The following is a 21,100-nucleotide window of genomic DNA, read 5'->3' as shown; positions in this document are numbered from 1 at the left end:
TCCTAGAAAGTAAAAGATTCCCAATGAGGAATGTAATTGGATCCCTTTTGAATACAAGTCAGTTATGTTTTTCAGAGGCATGACACTGCCAGTTTAAGTGCATTCATCAACAGCAACTGGTGACCTGAAGAAGAGCTCTGCATAGCTCAAAAGTTGGTCTCTTTCACCAACAGAAGTTTGAATTCCAAAGCTTTAAATTTAAATTAAATATTTTAAACATCTAGGTGCAAAAAAATCCTCTTTAGCTTTATGGATTTAAAAGGGTCCAAAGAGGACCAGCTTGTGCAGTTGCTGTCCCACCAGCAGAGGTACTGGAAGTCATAATCTGGTGGTTCTCTCAGTGATCCCTTTTGTATACCAAATCTCACAGAGGGCATATGGCATAAGAGTGAAAAGTGAATTGAACAATGAATTACTCAATGTTTATGAGTCAGCGTTCTTTAGCTATATAGTATTCTCACAGGGGGAACTAACCTCACAGCCAATCAACGATTGGCACTGAATTGGGCATATTTCAAACTAATTTTATGGCTATATAAAGTGATGTTATTCATGGTAGGTTATCAAAGAGAATTGGGGATTGGTCCTGCTTTGAGCAGGGGGTTGGACTAGATCTCCTGAGGTCCCTTCCAACCCTGATATTCTATGATTCTAAGTGACCAGTCATAAGATACAGAAGTGATACTGGCTGAATAAGACAAGGAATTAACCAGTGACAAGTAGGGATTGCTCTGGTCCCTTATGTGAACAGAAATTGGATTGCCCCATACACCAATGTAGTTACTCTTCTACTGGTATATGATTCCACCAAGACAACTCTTTCGGTCATGTACGGAGGTGCCAGAAGAAGGAGTGGGGACGAATTACTATATCTTTGCCTTAAATTTGTAATCTTTTGTTGTTTATCTGTTTTTGTGGAAGAGCTGGAATACATTAAAGGGGATTCAAAAGATATTGTACAGAGGCGATCTGTTTTCATACATAAGCATATGTGGATTTTACATGTAAGGTGACATACCTCAAGTGCCTCTTTGGTTATGGGATATTTCTCCAAGCTGGAGATCACTTCCAGCACTGCCACCATGTTATGGATCTGCAACAAGGAAGAGAAAGCTATTTAAATTTTTGTGCATACATTTTAGTGCTCAAATAATGCCACATTTAAAACATGTTATATTGTATAATTACAAGAAGAACTGAGCCCAAAATGGCCACCACATCTCCTGGCTTAGGGAGCTGCCTGTGTGCAATAAGAGGGAAAAGGATACTCCTCCAGCCTACCACCTGGAAGTTGAAGGAGCTGTTACAATCTTGCTCTTACATAAAACTAAGTTCAACACACACTCTCAGAGCATGTTGCCAGCTGAAGTGCTTGATTTCAAGTGAACACCCATGATAGTACATACCTATTTTCATACATAAAGATGTGACCAGTTTATGCACAAGGTACATTCACCATACGTTAAAATAAGGTGAGAATGGCAAGCATAAAGACAAAACCACCCAGTTTCCACTCCTCCGGGTAAAATCCTGAATGAGTAGACTTGTACTGTGTCCCAAGTGTCAGACCAACAAGGAAAGCAAATTCCAGAGCACAAGACAGAGAATGCACATCAGTGCCCAGAGTTCAAATCTAGGGTCTGTTAGCTAGGATGGCCACACTGGTCAACTGTAAGCATAGTACTATGGGAAAGAACCTAGGATCCAAACCACAGACAGCTTGATAGTAGGGTTGGATAATATTGTGTATATTCAACAGTGGTGGCATAGATTAAATGTTAAATTAAAATATTTAATCTTGTTCAGTCTATTAATGTACTGTACTTTTGAGAATCACTCAAATTGCTCATATGGTGGCATGTAACAAATACTCACATAACAGACTGAACCAGCCCAATATTTTATGGCATTTTTGAAAGAAGTCTGCTGTAAAGCCAGACTGGTGAAAGCTATGTTCTTGATCGACAAATACAGTACCATCATATGCCACAATAGGGGTTAAACCCTGAAATTCATATCTGTCCTTACATAACGAACTCAATAAAAATGAAATTTTACAATACTTTTTCTCCCCCACAAAGCCATAGCTTTAAGGGTTTCATGAAAACATGGGGCTTAACCGGCAGTTGAGCATTACTACCACTGAAGCATTATACAGTGTGTTTAGTGCTGTATGAGACAGGAAGAGAGAAAAATCCCTGCTCCAGTGAGCTTACAACATAAGCAGAGAGAAAAAAACAAATGCAGGAGATGCCCCAGAGGATTGTTCAGTCTGTGCTCAGATAGGTGGCTTACCATGTAAAGGAACCTGCTCCATCATCATCATAGGCATTCTGCCTACACTTTACCACACTGAGAAAACTAGAAGCTGATAAAGAGTTCCAGTTTGAAATCAGTCTCATGCAAAGAGAACAGAACAACACAGCCAATATAAATGGTTTTCATGGAGCCACAGCATGTGTCTAACCTGAACTGTGGGATTAATGATCAGGGCCAGTCTTAAACACAAAAGTCCTGATCCAGAATCAGCCACAGTTCATGCAGTCTGTTGATTCCAGTGGAGTCTTAACTAGGCACAAGCTGTGCAAGCAGCCACTTTGGATCCTCCATCCCATTATACCAGTACATCTCATGGGTGGTCCCATCTACCTCTTCATCAATAGGGCTGTGGGGGAAAGGCTGCTGAGAAGTCTGCTTGATGCTAGACGCCCCCAACAGCATCCTTGACTTAACAGAAGAAAGGAACTCTGCCTTATATTCCCTCCCCCTTCCAGAAACACGGGATTCCATAAATTGTAATGCTGGCCCTGTCAATGATAAACATTTCAGAGAAAGCCAGCCAAATCTAAAGTAGCATTACTTTTCCTATAGTCTAGACAAGAAACTCCCAACCCACAGCCCATTGAGCACATGCTGATATGGAGAGCTGTCTGGTCATGTGGTGCTGCCTCTCCTTGTTTCCAACTGAGAAAGTCATAACAGCTGGGAGGAGAGGTAAAATGAAGAGCAAAAGTAGTCAATCTGATTAACTCTTTCCAAGAACACCACTCAAGACAAGTAATAAATAAATACATACTTTCCTATAACTTTTCCTGTGAGGAATTAATCTTGCTGTCATAGGAATATTATGCAGTTAATTGGGAGTTAAACTGGTACCCAAAAAATCTGAACATTAATCTGAACATTATCTACACTATGAAAGAGCTTGGGAACCAGTTTAGACAGACTTTTCTAACAGCAATGGTGAAAACATAATTTCAGAGTTATTTTTAAGTATCACTTCACTGAATGCATTAGTTATACCAGAGATCGATATCTGTGTAAAACAGTAACTTCTCCATTGTACTTCCTGAATGAATTTTCATCAAACAATACTTTGAGAAAAATCTACATAAGTGACTCATTTTCACAGAGGGGTAGATACTGAGCAAAGTCTAAAAACCTCAACAAACCATAGTAAAGAGTTTAAAACCAGAAAGAGAAACAAGAAACACTATGCCCAGTAGGTGTCCTCCAATTATCACAGCAAGTAACAAATCTCTGCTTTATGAGCTCTAAACTCAGTCTCAAACACTTGGTATTCTCAGCACCAAAAATTCCAAAGCTATGCTACCTTACATATAGGTTAGGAAGGAGTTATTCTATAAATTTATATCACATTAACACACTTGGTGCCATGTTTTCAAATGGGCCTCAATGCAACCTTCATCTGTACATCTGCAGCTTTATGCATACACATCACATGTGCACAAACTTAGCATAAGTGAGATTGAAATGCTCAGGTGACAGTGTTCAAAAACAAATGCACTACAAAACCAATAATATTCTTGAGATACATCAATGATATTTTCATTCTCTGGACAGAAACTTCCTCAGATATCTACCACAACTTCAACAGCCTAAACTGCCCATCCATTTGACTTGCTCTAGAACACACCCACACTAGCATCAACTTCCTGGACACCACGATCAGCTTCAACAATGGAACCTGAGCCACTATGGATGTAGAAGCCCTCTACACCAACATTCCACACAAAGATGGACTACAAGCCATCAGGAACAGTATCCCCGATAATGTCACAGCAAACCTGGTGGCTGAACTTTGTGACTTTGTCCTCACCCATAACTATTTCACATTTGGGGACAATGTATACCTTCAAATCAGCGGCACTGCTATGGGTACCCGCACGGCCCCACAGCATGCCAACATTTTTATGGCTGACTTAGAACAACGCTTCCTCAGCTCTCGTCCCCTAACGTCCCTACTCTACTTGCGCTACACTGATGACCTCTTCATCATCTGGACCCATGGAAAAGAAGCCCTTGAGGAATTCCACCAGGATTTCAACAATTTCCATCCCACCATCAACCTCAGCCTGGTCCAGTCCACACAAGAGATCCACTTCCTGGACACTACGGTGCTAATAAGCGATGGTCACATAAACACCACCCAACACTGGAAACCTACTGACCGCTATGCCTACCTACATGCCTCCAGCTTTCACCCAGATCACACCACACGATCCATTGTCTACAGCCAAGCTCTACGATACAACCGCATTTGCTCCAACCCCTCAGACAGAGGCAAACACCTACAAGATCTCTATCAAGCCTTCTTACAACTACAGTACCCACCTGCTGAAGTGAAGAAACAGATTGACAGAGCCAGAAGAGTACCCAGAAGTCACCTACTCCAGGACAGACCCAACAAAGAAAATAACAGAATGCCACTAGCCATCACCTTCAGCCCCCAACTAAAACCTCTCCAACGCATCATCAAGGATCTACAACCTATCCTGAAGGATGACCCATCACTCTCACAGATCTTGGGAGACAGGCCAGTCCTTTCTTACAGACAGCCCCCCAACCTGAAGCAAATACCACCAGCAACCACACACCACACCACAGACCCACTAATCCAGGAACCTATCCTTGCAACAAAGCTCGTTGCCAACTGAGTCCACATATCTATTCAGGGGACACCATAATAGGGCCTAATCACATCAGAGGCTCGTACACCTGCACATCTACCAATGTGATACATGCCATCATGTGCCAGCAATGCCCCTCTGCCATGTACATTGGCCAAACTGGACAGTCTCTACGCAAAAGAATAAATGGACACAAATCAGACGTCAAGAACAACATTCAAAAACCAGTCCGAGAACACTTCAATCTCTTTGGTCACTCAATTACAGACCTAAAAGTTGCAGTTCTTCAACAAAAAAACTTCAAAAAACAGACTCCAAGGAGAGACTGCTGAATTGGAATTAATTTGCAAACTGGATACAATTAACTTAGGCTTGAATAAAGACTGGGAGTGGATGGGTCATTACACAAAGTAAAACTATTTCCCCATGTTTATCTCCCCCCGCCCCATTCCTCGGACCTTCTTGTCAATTGCTGGAAATGGCCCACCTTGATTATCACTACAAAAGGTTTTTTTTCTCTCCTGCTGGGAATAGCTCACCTTAAGTGATCACTCTCATTACAGTGTGTACGGTAACACCCATTGTTTCATGTTCTCTGTGTATATAAATCTCCCCACTGTATTTTCCACTGAATGCATCCGACGAAGTGAGCTGTAGCTCACAAAAGTTTAGGCTCAAATAAATTGGTTAGTCTCTAAGGTGCCACAAGTACTCCTTTTCTTTTTGCAGATACAGACTAACACGGCTGCTACTCTGAAACCGTACACAAGAAACCCACAGATCGCCACACCTATCTTAACTGATCCAGTAACCATCCCAAACACACCAAGAAATCTGCTACACATAGCCAGGCACTCAGACACCATAGAATATGCTCTGAGGAGAAAGTCTGGGATACACACCTTAAACGACTTCTCTGGTGGAGTGTCCTTGTGTGGCAAAGTAGATCACATCATGGAATGGGCTACCCAAATGCCCAAAGAGAACCTGCTTCAATACAGAAATAAAAAACCCTTTGACCGCACAACCCTAATTGTCACCTATCACCCCACATTGGAACTCATACAGGGTATCAAACAAACGAAGAGGTTACTGACATGTAACTGGCGATTCTTTGAGATGTGTGGTCCCTATTCTGTATTCCACTGAGGGTTTACACATGCGCACCATGCTCCCAGAGTCAGAGAATTTGAAAGTAGTGTCTGTTGGTTTGAACATGTGCCTTAGCTGACCTCATGCTTCTGCTCAAGGTGACAAAGGGCAGGACAGACCTACCACATCTCCAGTTCCTTCTCCACTGTGAATCAGACAGATCCCCATAGTAAAGGGGAAGGAGGGCAGGAAATGGAATACACGTGGACTTTGAGAGTTAATGGCAAGACCCGCCACCTTCAAGGATAGAAGGTAGTCCAGGAGAAGGGGGATCCCCATCGATTCCATCAAAACTCCCTTTTGTTGGACCCAGGAAATGAAGCCTTTCCACTTAGCCTGTAAAAGTGTTTAGTGGATTCTTTCCTGCTGCTGGAGAGAATATTTCTCAGCTGTGCAAGACAGGTCCATCCTGAAGTTGATGCCCATCCAAATACCATGCTCTGAGATGGAGCACCTGTATATTGGGATGTCTGATCTCACGGTTGAACTATGTCAGCAGGTTGGAGAAGGTGAGGATAAGAATTGGTGGATGGTTGACATCTGAAGGAGACTGGGAAACCAGAACTGTCTGGGTCATGACCATCACTCTGTCTCATCAGATTTTATGGAGTACCCAAGGTAGGAGCAGCAGAGGAGGAAAGGCATAGTTGATTTGGTCGGACCCGGAGGGTAGTGGCAGAGACCTCCCTGGAGTAGTGTGTAGTGCATTTGAGGTTTATATGGGAGGCAAAGAGGTGTGTGGTTGGAAACCCCCATCAGGTGAAGATGTTTTGAACTACTGAATTGTGGAGTACCCATTTCTGGTAAATCACAAGACGTCTGCTGAGTGAATCCGTGAGCACATTCTGTGTCCCTGCAAGGTAGGGTGCAGACAGGAGGATCTGGTGAGTGACTCACTAATTCCAGAGATTGACTGCTTCTGTGCATAAAGCAGTCAATCTCGTGCCTCCATTTGTTGAGGAAGAAAACAGCAGTGGTGTTCTCTCATGTCGGACAACATGATGAGAATGGTTATGGGAGAAAGGATTGACATGCTTTCATTACAGCTCAGAGTTCCAGGGTATTGATATGCATCCTGGATTCTCAAGGAGACCATGTTCCCTGTGACATGTAATCATCCACATGCTCATCTATGTGCACTCCCCAGCCTATGAGAGATGCATTGATGATCATCATCTTGTCTGAGGACAATGAAGGAAGGAAACCTCTGTGCATATATGATGTGGGTCTGTCCACCACTGAAGGGTGAACAGTACCCTGGTGAGGACTGTCAGCATGAGGTCCATGATGTGACGTTTTGGCAAGTAAACCATCTGGAGCACATCTGGAGGCAATGAAGGTAAAGTCAAGCAAAGGCAGTCACCTATGTACACTAAGCCATGTGGCCAAGGAAGGATAGGCAAGTCCTGGCTGGTACGTGAACGCTCCTTACTGCTGTCAAGATTTCGGCGTAAGGCTTCATGAGCCACAAAAGTAAGGGGTACGCTGGGTCTCCCAGGATCATTGTGGGCATTTCCACACCCCCACTGGAATCTTCTGGTCTGGAAAGGAAATACCCGCTTGCAGCTTTCTATACAGACCTGAGTTCCTGAAGATGTATGCGTCATGAAGCTTCCCTGACCACCCCGCATTGATATCCATGAAATGACCCCATTGATTCACCTGTGCCTGGAGTACCACAGAGAAAAGACGGTTGCCTTTTCCGTAAGTGGTATTCTTCGAGATGTGTTCCTCATGTCCTTGCCACATGCACTAGTGCCGGAAGTTTTTCCTTGCAGCAGTATCCATAGGGGGACCAGCTCTGGCACCCTCTGGAATGGTGCCCACATGGCACGGTATGATGGCGCCCACCTTCAGTTCTTTCTTGCCAGAAATTCCAACAGTGGGGAAGGAGGGCGGGTTGTGGAATGGACATGAGCAACACATCTCAAAAAACACCAGTTATGGAAAAGGTAACTCTATTTTGTTCTTTGAGTGCTTGTTAATGTCCATTCCATATTAGGTGATTCCAAAGCAGTACCCTGGAGGTGAGAAGGAGTTCATGGACTTGTAGATTGCAACATAGCTCTGCCGAACGCAGCATCATCTCTGGCCTGTTGAGTGATGGCATAATGAGCTGTAAACGTATGAACAGAGGACCACATTGCGACTCTACAGATGTCCTGGATAGGGATGTGCACCAGAAGACCACCAAAGATGCCTGCGCTCTGACAATCAGCAGCAGCGGAACCCCCACCAGATCGTAACAGGTGCTTTTGCAGGGACTATTCACAGGGAGTTTCGAGAGGGAGTTCTCCAGGTGAAGGAGGAGCAAATATGGGACCCTTGGGGTAAGTGGCTGTCTGTAGTTTGTGTTTGGGGGTTACTTGCTGTGTGCTGAGCTTGTGTGTCTGTCTAAAGGACTGTGTGCTGTGGCCAGCAGTTGGAAGCCATGAGCTTGTAAACAAGGTTTGAAATCTAGAAGCCTGTGTTCATTGGCTGAGCCTTAGTCAGGGGGCGGGGCTATCAAGAAGGCCAGGGCTTTATAAAGCAGTGAGCAAGTGACCAGGGACCGCTAACAGGGAGGTGGGAAGGGGGTGAGGTACACTTGCCATTCTTTAAAACCTTTAAACTAAACTATAATCAAAACTTCTTGATTTAAACAAAAACCTTATCATTAACCTAGGTAGCTGTAGGAGAAATGCAGGCAGAAGCCAAGCAGCAGAGTGGAGACTACCCTGTTTATTGTACTCAGTGTAGCATGATTATCTGCCCTGTGGGCGGGTGGCATGTGTGCATTCAGTGCAAGGAGCTCCTGGCCCTCAGAGACTGTGTATGGGCTTTGGAGGCCAGGGTGGCGGAACTGGAGGAGCTAAGGGAGGCAGAGAGGTATGTTGATGAGGCTTTCTGGGACACTGTAGATTTGTCCCACCTCCGGTCAGACAGCCCGTGTGCTGTTGAGGAGGATGAAAGGCCCAGAGAAGGAGAGCAGTCAACAGGAACCAAGGGAAACCTTCCCATAATTGGGACCCTCCTTCCAGATGATGTTGGGGTATCCTCTCGCACTGAAGTTACCTCTCCAGGGGAGGGAACTCCAGTCATTAGGAAAAGGCAGGTGTTAATGGGAGATTCGATCATTAGAAACATAGTTGGGTTTGTGATGTCCGGGAGAACTGTATGATGACTTGCCTGCTTGGTGCAAAGGTTGCAGATCTCTCGAGGCATCTAGATAAGACTTATGTGTAGTGCTAGGGAGGAGCCAGTGGTCATGGTACATGTAGGTACCAATGACATAGGGAAGGGTAGGAGAGACATCCTGGAGGCCAAATTTAGGCTGCTAGGAAAGAGACTAAAATCCAGGACCTCTATGGTGGCATTCTCGGAAATGCTTCCAGTTCCATGCGCAGGGCCAGGTAGGCAGGCAGAGCTTCAGAGTCTGAATGCGTGGATGAGACGATGGTGTAGAAAGGAGGGGTTTAGATTTATTAGGAACTGGGGAACTTTTGGGATAGGGGGAGCCTATACAAGAAGGATGGGCTCCACCTAAACCAAAGTGGATCCAGGCTGCTGGCACTTCACATTAAAAAGGTTGCAGAGCAGTTTTTAAATTAAGAGATGGGGAAAGCCAATTGCTGCAGAGGCGCATGTGGATCAGACAGAGACTTCTCTTAGAGGAGAGTCTATTGATAGAGATTCTCTAGGTTTTCGTTAGGAGGTAGGTACGGAAGAGGATAAAGTATGGGCCAGATCAGACGAGAAACATTCACAGAAAGAATCTGACCCATCAGAAAAGGTCAGAAAAATAAGCAGTGACAAGTTTTTAAAGTGCTTGTACACAAATGCTAGAAGTCTAAATAATAAGACAGGTGAACTAGAGTGCCTCGTGTTAGAGGACATTGATATAATAGGCATCACAGAAACCTGGTGGAGTGAGGACAAATCAATGGGACACAATCATTCCGCGGTACAAAATATATCGGAAGGACAGGTCGTGCCGGGGGGGAGAGACCAACACTATATGTGAAAAAAAATGTAGAATCAAACTAAATAAAAATCTTAAATGAATCCACATGTTCCATAGAATCTCTATGGATAGTAATTCCATGCTCTAATAAGAATATAACAGTAGGGATCTATTTTCGACCACCTGACCAGGTCAGTGATAGTGACAATGAAATGCTAAGGGAGAGTAAAGAGGCTATCAAAAAAACCCTAAATAATAGTGGGGGATTTCAGTTATCCCCATACTGACTGGGGTACATGTCACCTCAGGACGAAATGCAGATACAAAACTTCGATAGTTTAAAGGACTCCTTGGAGCAGCTGGTACAGGAACCCACAAGGGGAGAGGCAACTCTTGATTTAGTCCTGAGTGGAGTACAGGATCTGGTCCAAGAGGTAACTATAACAGGACCGCTTAGAAACAGTGACCAACATTTAACATTCCTGTGTGGGAAGAACACCTTAACAGCCCAACACTGTGGCATTTAATTTCAGAAAGGGGAACTATGCAAAAATGAGATGGTTAATTAAACAGAAATTAAAAGGTACAGGGACTAGAGTAAAATCCCTGCAAGCTGCATGGACACTTTTCAAAGACACCGTAATAAAGGCTCAACTTAAACATATACCCCAAATTAAAAAACACAGTAAAAACTAGAAAACAGCCACCGTGGCTTAACAACCATGTAAAAGAAGCAGTGAGAGATAAAAAGGCATCTTTTAAAAAGTGGAAGTCAAATCCTAGTGAGGTAAATAGAAAGGAGCATAAACACTGCCAAATTAAATGTAAAAATGTAATAAGAAAAGCCAAAAAGGAGTCTGAAGAACAGCTAGCCAAAAACTCAAAAGGTAATAGCAAAATTTTTTTTAAGTACATCAGAAGCAGGAAGCCTACTAAACAACCACTGGGGCCCCTGGATGATCAAGATACAAAAGGAGAACTTAAAGACAATAAAGTCATTGCAGAGAAACTAAATTAATTCTTTGATTCAGTCTTCACGGCTGAGGATGTTAGGGAGATTCCCAAACCTGAGCAGTCTTTTGTAGGTGACAAATATGAGAAATTGTCACAGATTGAAGTGTCACTAGAGGAGGTTTTGGAATTAACTGAGAAACTTAACAGTAACAAGTCACCAGGACCAGATGGCATTCACCCAAGACTTCTGAAAGAACTCAAATGTGAAATTGCAGAACTATTAACTATGGTTTGTAATCTGCCCTTTAAATCAGCTACTGTACCCAATGACTGGAAAATAGCTAATGTAACGCCAATATTTAAGAAGGGCTCTAGAGGTGATCCTGGCAATTACAGACCGGTAAGTCTAACATCAGAACCAGGCAAATTAGTTGAAACAATAGTAGAGAATAAAATTGTCAGACACATAGAAGAACAAATTGTTGTACAAAAGTCTACATGGTTTCTGTAAAGGGAGATCATGTCTTACTATCAGAGTTCTTTGAGCAGGTCAAACAAACATGTAGACAAGGGGGAATCCAGTGGACATAGTGTACTTAGATTTCCAGAAAGTCTTGACAAGGTCCCTCACCAAAGGCTCTTACGTAAATCAAGATGTCATGAGATAAGAGGGAAGACCTTTTCATGGATTGAGAACTGGTTAAAAGACATGGAACAAAGGGTAGGAATAAATGGTAAATTTTCAGAATGGAGAGGGGTAACTAGTGGTGTTCCCCAAGGGGTCAGTCCTTTCAACTTATTCATAAATGATCTGGAGAAAGGAGTGAACAGTGAGGTGGCAAAGTTTGCAGACAATACTAAACTGCTCAAGATAGTTAAGACCAAAGCAGACTGAAGAACTTCAAACAGATCTCACAAAACTAAGTGATTGGGCAACAAAATGGCAAATGAAATTTAATGTGAATAAATGTAAAGTAATGCACATTGGAAAAAATAATCCCAACTATACATACAATATGATGGGGGCTAATTTAGCTACAACCAATCAGGAGAAAGATCTTAGTCATTGTGGATAGTTCTCTGAAGACATCCACGCAGTGTGCAACGGCAGTCAAAAAAGCAAATGGGATGTTAGGAATCATTAAAAAAGGGATATAGAATTAGATGGAGACTATCTTATTGACCTTATATAAATCCATGGTATGCCCATATCTTGAATACTGTGTACAGATGTGGTCCCCTCATCTCAAAAAAGATATATATACACTGGCATTAAAAAAGGTTCAGAGAAGGGCAACTAAAATGATTAGGGGTTTGGAACGGGTCCCATATGAGGAGAGATTAAAGAGGCTAGGACTTTTCAGCTTAGAAAAGAGGAGACTAAGGGGGGATATGATAGAGGTGTATATAAAATCATGAGTGGTGTGGAGAAAGTGAATAAGGAAAAGTTATTTACTTGTTCCCATAATCTAAGAACTAGGGGTTACCAAATGAAATTAATGGGTAGCAGGTTTAAAACAAATTAAAGGAAGTAGTTCTTCACTCAGCGCACAGTCAACCTGTGGAACTCCTTGCTTGAGGAGGTTGTGAAGGCTAGGACTGTAACAGGGTTTAAAAGAGAACTGGATAAATTCATTAATGGCTATTAGTCAGGATGGGTAAGGAATGGTGTCCCTAGCCTCTGTTTGTCAGAGGGTGGAGCTGGATGGCAGGAGAGAGCTCACTAGATCATTACCTAGTAAGTTCACTCCCTCTGGGGCACCTGGCATGGGCCATTGTCAGTAGACAGGATACTGGGCTGGATGGACCTTTGGTCTGACCCAGTATGGCCATTCTTATGTTCATGAGGTAATCCAATTGGAAATCCTCTGTGAGGACACCAGGTGACCCTTCATCCTATCTGCTGCTAGAGTGAGTGTCGATTCCATTAGGAGCGCTCTTAGACAGATATCGAGATCCTTCTTCCTAGGTTTGAAGGACTTGCAGATATGGCATCTTGTCACATCACTTATATGCCCTAAGAGCACTCCTAATGGCGTTGGCACTCACTCCGGCAACAGATAGGATGAAGGAACCCCTGGAGTTGCCAGCTGCCATACAGCAATCGCCACTTGCTTTTCCACCACGGTGGCAGCTCTCATTTTGGTGTCTTTGCTCTGCATACCATTCCAGGAAGATGGCTTTGCACATCCAAATGTTCTGCAGCCACTGCCTGTCATCCATGCATCACGATGCGATCCCACCATTCAATGCTTGTTTTCCAAGCCCAGTACTGACATTCCATGTGCAACTGCTCTGTCAATGCCAACATCAGTCCTGAATTGTTTCTTTCCACAGCACACAGCAGGGCAGGTATCACAGATTCATTATCAGATTCACAGCTCATGAAATAACATGGCTGATCCTGCAATATGTTCATAACGCTCATCACAAAACTGGACAGCATACTTTCAGGCAGAGATGGCGGGCACACAGTTTACAGGGGCTGCTGAAAAATGGAACAAAATGTAGTTGGAAGCCCATGGAATAATGGAACAGTGAGAACTGCATCCTGGGACGGTGAGCCTGCCCCCATGTTGCACTGCAATCCATTCCCAGAACTACAAGCAGCAGAAGGTGACAAGTTGCACAGTGGGATAACTACCCACGATGCGCTGCTCAACGGTGGGTGGACCTGCTCCACCGACACAAGCAGCGTTGTGTAAACATGCTCAAGCAATGTAGTTACAGTGGATTATGATTGTTGACTTAACTCCATCATGTAGACATAGCCTCAGTGTCATTAATCACTGCTCCAGCTCTTCATCAGGTCCCAGCAGTGCCTCAGCAGATATCGTGTGCATATCTAACCCTACTTTCCAATCAGGTCCGGTTTAACTGTGCAGAATTTTGAGTCTGCAGCTTCAGGCACTTTGGCACCCAATTTCCTGCAGTGCCTGCCCTCAGCTGCAGTTTTGGTGTCTGTGTTTCACTTCAATGGGCTGCTGTTTCTTGATGCTCGGGCACCTGGATTGTTCTCAGTGCCCTGGTGCCCAAGATACAGCAGTTCAGCACCACACAATTTTTTAGGCAACCTTAAGGCTACTTGGTGCATTGGCACCTGCTCTACTATTTCAGCACCAGTTTTCTCAAGGTTCTTATAAAATAAGATTAGTGCACTAGCTATTCCAGGTCCCTGTTGACAGAATAATTCTGGGGAATTTCTAGACATCAGAATACACAAAGCATCTTTAGGCTTTGGAAAACTGGGTATCTTCCCTCCTAATAAGTTTTATCTGAAATGAGTCATGTTGAGTAATTATACTCAATGTGCCCTCCAGACCAACAATCTGAGTGACTGTTTTTTACAATTACTGGTAATCCCCAAACATTACAAGATTTAAGTGACTGTCAAACTGATGGAGAGAGAGGCCATACATCTATTAAAAAGTTAATAGAAGGAGTCTGATAATGCAGGTGTGCACATGAAGCTGGCAGAAAAGAGCATTTTGACAGGGAATATCCAGTAGCAACTCTTTTTAATTAGGAAAAAACCCAAAGAAATAAACAGAGGCCACTTCGGGGATTCCACATACACTCTCACCTCCAGCATTCTGACAAAATAAAAGAAACCCTATTACAAAAATCTCCTAGAACCACAAAAATATGTAAAAAAGCACTCTTGGATATGAGGCACCAATGCCACCAGCTCTATGCATGCCTTCCATATACTAAAGGCAGCAGAATGTCTCTCTTCTGAAAGCCCCCGTGGCCAGGTGCAACAGATTTTGTTTTTGTTAAGAACCATGAGAAAATTTCTTTCCATACCTTGTGGAACAACAGTTCACTAAAAACAACCACCATCTTGTGGAATCCTTAATAAAACCATATTCACCTAATTCTAAACTATAATACGGAATGTGCAGGCTCTTAATTGTCAGTGTCAGACCTAATGCCAAATTACACATGGCAAGGAGACCTGCCAAAGATGAGCAGCCTGCTTAGAAGTACCATCTCTACAACAGGAAGTCCATCCTTTGGAGACAATAGCACATTAACACTGCATGACTTCACAATTAGAACATTGATTTCAAAGGAGTATATCAGGCTAACATATCAGAGCATAAACCTTCAAGAATATAAACATTTATACAATAAGATTTCCCCAGAAAATAAATATTGTAAGCAATAGCTAATAAGCACGTGGAGTAAGTACTAACTTTCACTTATGAGAACTCAGATTTCCTTCAAAATTTCACATGTACAATTAATTCACTCTGAAGTCTCACCATTTGCCAAATTTACTTTAAAGCGAATCGTGTTTCTAGAAGTTGTAAAAACTAAATTAAAAATGTAGAAATCAGAAATTCCAGTTTAAGACAGAATTAAATTCTTCTTCCTAACAGGAATTAAATTCCAAGGCTTAGTAAGATGTAAACACAGTTGTTAAACCCCTGAACACAGGGCTCCTACTAGAGACACCAAAACCCCACAGCTACCACCATATTTAAATACTTGCTTGCTTGTTAGATGAAATGGTTTTGCTAACTTCAGCCATATACATTGACATGCCATGAGAAACTGTTCTAGTTTGAAAAACAGCAGCCCAGATAACAGTCTGCTGTTCAGAATGTTGTATTATTGTTTACATACCAGATAAAACAATAAAATGAACTGGCAAGGGACTTTTACAATCTGGGTCTCTGTAGAAACTGCAAGAGTATATAGTTGCATAATTCAGCTGCCTCAATAACTTATAGGTGGTTTTATTGCCTATTTCCCTCAGCCTATGACTGCCACTTTCCCTCCCTGCCAAAACTACTCCCATTTACATAGCCAGTTCTTCTAACTCCTCTTCTGCAAAGCTAAAGAACTTCTACTGCTTGTCCTTATCCTGTGTTTTAAAGCTTGATAGCCACGTGGATCGTGCACACAAAAGTTTATTGGAGGAGGCAAACATCTGTGTTGAGCCACTTTCAACAACCCATTCAATGTCATAGTCCATGGACTATGACAGAATGCAAATCTGATCTATTTATTCCACAATATCAGTCTCTAGCAGTTAAACTCATTAATCACACTTCTGAATTTACAAAAAGGAGTACTTGTGGCACCCTAGAGACGAACCAATTTATTTGAGCGTAAGTTTTCGTGAGCTACAGCTCACTTCATCAGATGCATTCGAAAGCTTATGCTCAAATAAATTGGTTTGTCTCTAAGGTGCCACAAGTACTCCTTTTCCTTTTGCGAATACAGACTAACACAGCTGCTACTTTGAAACAGGTTAGGACGTTAAACGATGCATACAATGAACATGCAGCGTAAACTAGAATGTTACCTATAGCGCATACCAAATAGGTAAGTTAGCAAGTTGGCAACATGATTTTGACATTGAAATCAGTTGCAAGGGCACTAATCTATTAATTCCCCTTTCCACCCACTATCACGAAGTTGTCTAAAGATAGGATATGCATAAGATACTATTCATGTCAGTAAGATGATCATATACTACACTACTCTTAATTTATGAAGTTTTACTTCTTACAGTTTGGATTTTTGGGGGAAAGGGTGGGGCCTCAATCTTGTGGTGGAGTTCAAATCTTCATCATTATAGAAAGATGCCCTTAAAAAGCCTGAATCAGCAACTCCAACAACAACAGACGGGTTGTAAAACTAAACAGTCAACTCATTACTAGGGCCCTACCAAATTTACAGTCATAGGATTTTTAAAATCATAAATTTCATATACTTAAATCTGAAATAGTGTTATTGTAGGGGTCCTGACCCAAAAGGGTGTTGGGGGGGTGTGGTTCCGCAAGGTTATTGTAGGGGCGGGTCTTAGTATTGCCACCCTTACTTCTGTGCCTCCGCTGGTAGCCGCAGAGCAGCAGCTGCGAACACCACCGCCAACAGCAGTGCAGAAGTAAGGATGGCACGGTATGGTATTGCCACCCTTAGTTCTGTGCTGCTGCTGGCGGGGCGCTGCCTTCAGAGCTGGGCATCTGGCCAGCACATGCTGCTCTCCAGCCACCTAGCTCTGAAGGCAGCACAGAAGTAAAGCATGACCCCCCTTCCATAACCTTGCACCCCCCGCAACCCTCTTTTGGGTCAGGACCTCCTGTTTGAGAAATGCTGGTTTTCTCCATGAAATCTGTATAGTATAGTGTAAAAGTACACAAAAGACCAGATTTCACGGGGGGGACACGGACAGACACCAGATTTCATGGTCCATGACCAGATTTTCCCGGACATGAATTTGATAGGGTCCTACTTATTACCTTTGAATTGTGAGTTAATTTAAGCACTAAGTTTGAAAGTTATCCATTTGTAGTATCTTCCATGGCTAAGTATTTAATAAGAGGTCAGCGACCTTCCATCCACAGTAGTTTGGTGCACTACATGAAATGCATTCGGGAGCTCAGAGTTTCTAGTGGTGCAGGTGTCCACGGTGCATGACCACAACAAATGACACCTTTGTTGGCTGTGTCAGCAGAGGTTGGAGGAACAAATAGGCACAAAAGCTACTGTACTTATCCCTAGAATTAAACCCTACATGTTAAAGCACATGGAGAAGTTTGTACAGATTGTGCTGCTCTATAGTGAGACATGGTAACATTCCCCAGAGTTGACATATATGGCACTGTAATGGGTTGGCACCTGCCTCTCACAAGCACTTCCTTCCTCTGGCTGATGGTGCCTGCGATCTCTCAGTTCTTCTCAGCAAGGTGGCACCTACCTCTTGCGAGCACCCACCTCCAGCTGATACATGTCTCAGCAGGTATTCAGCGACTCCGTCCTCTGGCTGAGCCACCCATACTATCTCTGTAGCCCTTCGGGCTCAAGTCTTCAAAAGTCTGACCAACAGGGACTCTCTCAGTACACTAGTTGGCCAGCTTACATGTGAAGGTTCCTGCTCTGGGATGGAGAAGCACCCCCAGGGCTTCCTCCCTGAAGGCTCTTCGCCTGCCCTTTAGTCCTCTGACTCAGTCTAGATTAGCCCCCTTCCAAGGGAAGGTGTTAACAGTTCTATGTAGAGTCCCTTCCCTGGGCCTGCCTTAAATGAGTCCTGGCAGCCACACATACGCTATTCCCTCACTTCCCTGGTCCCTGCCAGCAACTACCTGCCTTATGCCTTGCAGCCAACCAGCCAGGAGTACCTGTTGCTCCCCCGGTCCCTGCTAGCAGACTGCACTCACTCTGGCCCTGCAGCTCCTTTTATATGAGCCTGCTGGGCCCTCATTGGCTACTCCCTGTGCCTCTCTGATTGGCTGCTTCCTCTGCAACCACTCTAGCCCATTTGTAGGACCTCTGCACTTCTCCTGTCCTGGGATGGGTATGGCAGGACCCTGAGGTGTCCAGTAGGAGGCCTTTGGGCCTAGTCCACCCCACCACAGGCACCTTTCAAGATCAGCATTGAAAATATACTTCCCAAACAAGGATTTTTTTGGCAAGTAGGAACCCCATGAAAAGACACTAAGTTATTTGTAATAAATTAGATCAGATTCAAGCAAAAAAGACTGCATCATCACTGAAGATGCTTTGGAAATTTCATTAAAGACTATGACAGATTAAATGATTGAAGGGTTAACCTTTCCAATATTTACACAAATTTAGATGTCTTCTGAATAGATACCTCTCTAATCACCAAGCACTAGAAACAAGATTGGCCGTGGCAGTGTATTTCTATCTATTCCCAAGCAGAAAAAAGTCTATTCAGTACAGCAATTCTTGTTCTAAATTAGATCTCGTCAAAGTGATACAGTCTGTCTTGGATAATTGCTTGTATGTAATTATAAAAGGCTGTGGACTATGAAAACTGAGCAAGAAACCTTTCAGCTTGCAATTCATCATCTGATACAAATATTTTGTTCCTAGCACAGAGTTCTGAAGGAGAAAAAAGTTCAAACCCATTCTGGTATTTAAAGTTAAGGCAGTAAAGAGTCTACTAGATGGTGACAAAAGTAGCTTTTTTGAAGGGGGCTGAAAGGGATTGCGGAGATAGGAAATTATTTCAAAATTGTAAGCAGGACTCTCTGATCCTCTTGCTATGAATTGACTACTCATCAGCTGTAAAAATGATGAGAATGTAGGCAAGAGACTAAGGCTGTACTGCACATCTTACAGCGGCACAGCTGTGCTGTTACAGCAGTGCCACTGTAAGGTATGCAGCATATCCGCTCTTTGTTGGCAGGAGAGAGCTCTAGTCAAAAAATAAAACCACCCCCAATGAGGGGTGGTAACTTTGTAGGCAGGACAAAGGGCTGTCCGCACCAGCACTTTTTGTCAGTAACACTTTTGTTGGTCAGGGGTGTGGTTTTTTTTTCCCTCATGCCCCTGACCAACAAAAGTTTTACCGACGAAAGTTCCGTGTAGACATTGCCTAAGGCCTGATCTACCCTAGAAAATTAAAGGAGGACTTGTGGCACCTTAGAGACTAACCAATTTATTAGAGCATAAGCTTTCGTGAGCTACAGCTCACTTCTTCAGAAGCTGTAGCTCACGAAAGCTTATGCTCTAATAAATTGGTTAGTCTCTAAGGTGCCACAAGTCCTCCTTTTCTTTTTGCGAATACAGACTAACACGGCTGTTACTCTGAAACCTAGAAAATTAGGTTGTTATAACTACATCACCACTCAGGGGAGTGAAAAATCCACACCCCTGAGCAACGCAGTTAAACCAACCAAACCTCCTGTGTAGACAACACTAGGTCAACAGGAAAATTCACCTGTGGACCTAGCTACCACCTCTCAGGGAGAAGCCCTCCTGCTGGCATAGACAGTGTCTTCACTGAAGAGCTGAAGTTGCACAGCTGCAGCAGTGGGAGCGGGTGGGTGGGTGGGTGTGTAAACAAGCCCTAATAGTGCAGCAAACTACACTAGTTTTAGTGATAGAATCACAGGACTGGAAGTGACCGAGAGGTCATCTAGTCCCGTCCCTGCACTCAGGGTCAGTATCAGCTAGACCATCCCTGACAGGTGTTTGTTTATTCTAGTGCTTAACCACCCTGACAGGTAGGAAGTTTTTCCTAATGTCCAACCTTAACCTCCCTTGCTGCAATTTAAGCCCATTGCTTCTTGTCCTATCCTCAGAGGCTAGGAACAACAATTTTTCTCCCTCCTTCTTGTAACAATCTTTTATGTGCTTGAAAACTTATGTCCCCTGTCAGTCTTCTCTTTTTCCACACCAAACAAACTCAATTTTTTCAGTTTTCCCTCATAGGTCATGTTTTTTAGATCTTTAATAATTTTTGTTGCTCTTCTCTGGACTTTCTCCAAATTGTCAACATCGTTCCTGAAATGTGGTGCCCAGAACTGGACACAATCCTCCTAATCAGCATGGAGTAGAGCAGAAGAATTACTTCTCAGGTCTTGTTTACAACACTCCTGTGAATACATCCCAGAATCATGTTCACTTTTTTTGCAACAGTGTGTTGACTCTCATTCAGCTTGTGGTCCACTGTGACCCCCAGAACCCTTTACGCAGTACTCCTTCCTAGGCAGTCATTTCCCATTTTGTACGTAACCTATGAAGCGTGCTCACTCTGTTCGACAGCATATGTATAAATAACATCAAAATTCATCAATTAAACCTGAACACAGATGGCTACACATTCTATTAAGTTTACATTCTCAACTCAGTTCAGCTATATCTCATTACTAGTATAGTAACTCCAAGTACTCTAATTCAGAGGTGGGCAAACTATGGGCCGCATCTGCCCCATCAGACCTTTTAATATGATCCTCAAGCTCCCGCCAGGGAGCAGGGTCACGGGCTTGCCCCGTGCCGCGCAGCTCCGAGAAGCACCAGCATGTCCCCACTCCGGCTCCTACATGGAGGGGGAGCTAGGAGGTTCCACATGCTGCCCCCCACCACAAGCGCAAACCCTGTAGCTCCCACTGGCCAGGAATCGCGGCCAATGGGAGCTGCGGGGGCAGCGCCTGCAGACAGAGCAGCACGCAGAGCTGCCTAGAGCCTGCACCCCTGACCTCCTCCCACGTCCCAACCCTGCCTCAGCCCTGTTCTCCCTCCCGCCCTCCGAACCACTCGATCCCAGCCCAGAGCCCCCTCCTGCACCCCAAACCCCTCATTCCCAGCCACATGGCAGAGCCCGCACCCCCAGCCAGAGCCCTGACCACCACCA

General features: G+C 43.7%; 2 protein-coding genes across 9 annotated transcripts in view; one reads left to right on the top strand and one right to left on the bottom strand.

Moving 5' to 3' along the window:
- The window catches only part of MED26 (mediator complex subunit 26), a 60,846-nt gene that overhangs the window by 8,243 nt on the left and 31,503 nt on the right, over positions 1-21,100 (bottom strand). For all 5 annotated transcript variants that reach the window (XM_073324058.2, XM_073324055.2, XM_073324054.2 and 2 more), the window contains exon 2: positions 1,019-1,093. In XM_073324058.2, the coding sequence (XP_073180159.1) occupies positions 1,019-1,084 (66 nt within the window). In that variant the 5' untranslated portion in view covers positions 1,085-1,093. The remainder of the gene's footprint in view (positions 1-1,018; positions 1,094-21,100) is intronic.
- Positions 1-21,100, top strand: part of LOC140903181 (uncharacterized) — a 37,355-nt gene that overhangs the window by 8,624 nt on the left and 7,631 nt on the right. For 3 of the 4 annotated variants that reach the window (XM_073324064.2, XM_073324063.2, XM_073324062.2), the window contains one exon: positions 3,865-8,413. The exons of the other annotated variant lie outside the window; for it this stretch is intronic. In XM_073324064.2, the coding sequence (XP_073180165.2) occupies positions 3,999-4,958 (960 nt within the window). In that variant the 5' untranslated portion in view covers positions 3,865-3,998 and the 3' untranslated portion in view covers positions 4,959-8,413. The remainder of the gene's footprint in view (positions 1-3,864; positions 8,414-21,100) is intronic. 4 annotated transcript variants of the gene reach the window in all.

Source organism: Lepidochelys kempii, chromosome 25 (genome assembly GCF_965140285.1).
Source record: "Lepidochelys kempii isolate rLepKem1 chromosome 25, rLepKem1.hap1, whole genome shotgun sequence".
NCBI lineage: Eukaryota > Metazoa > Chordata > Testudines > Cheloniidae > Lepidochelys > Lepidochelys kempii.
This window is presented reverse-complemented; position numbering and strand designations above follow the sequence as displayed.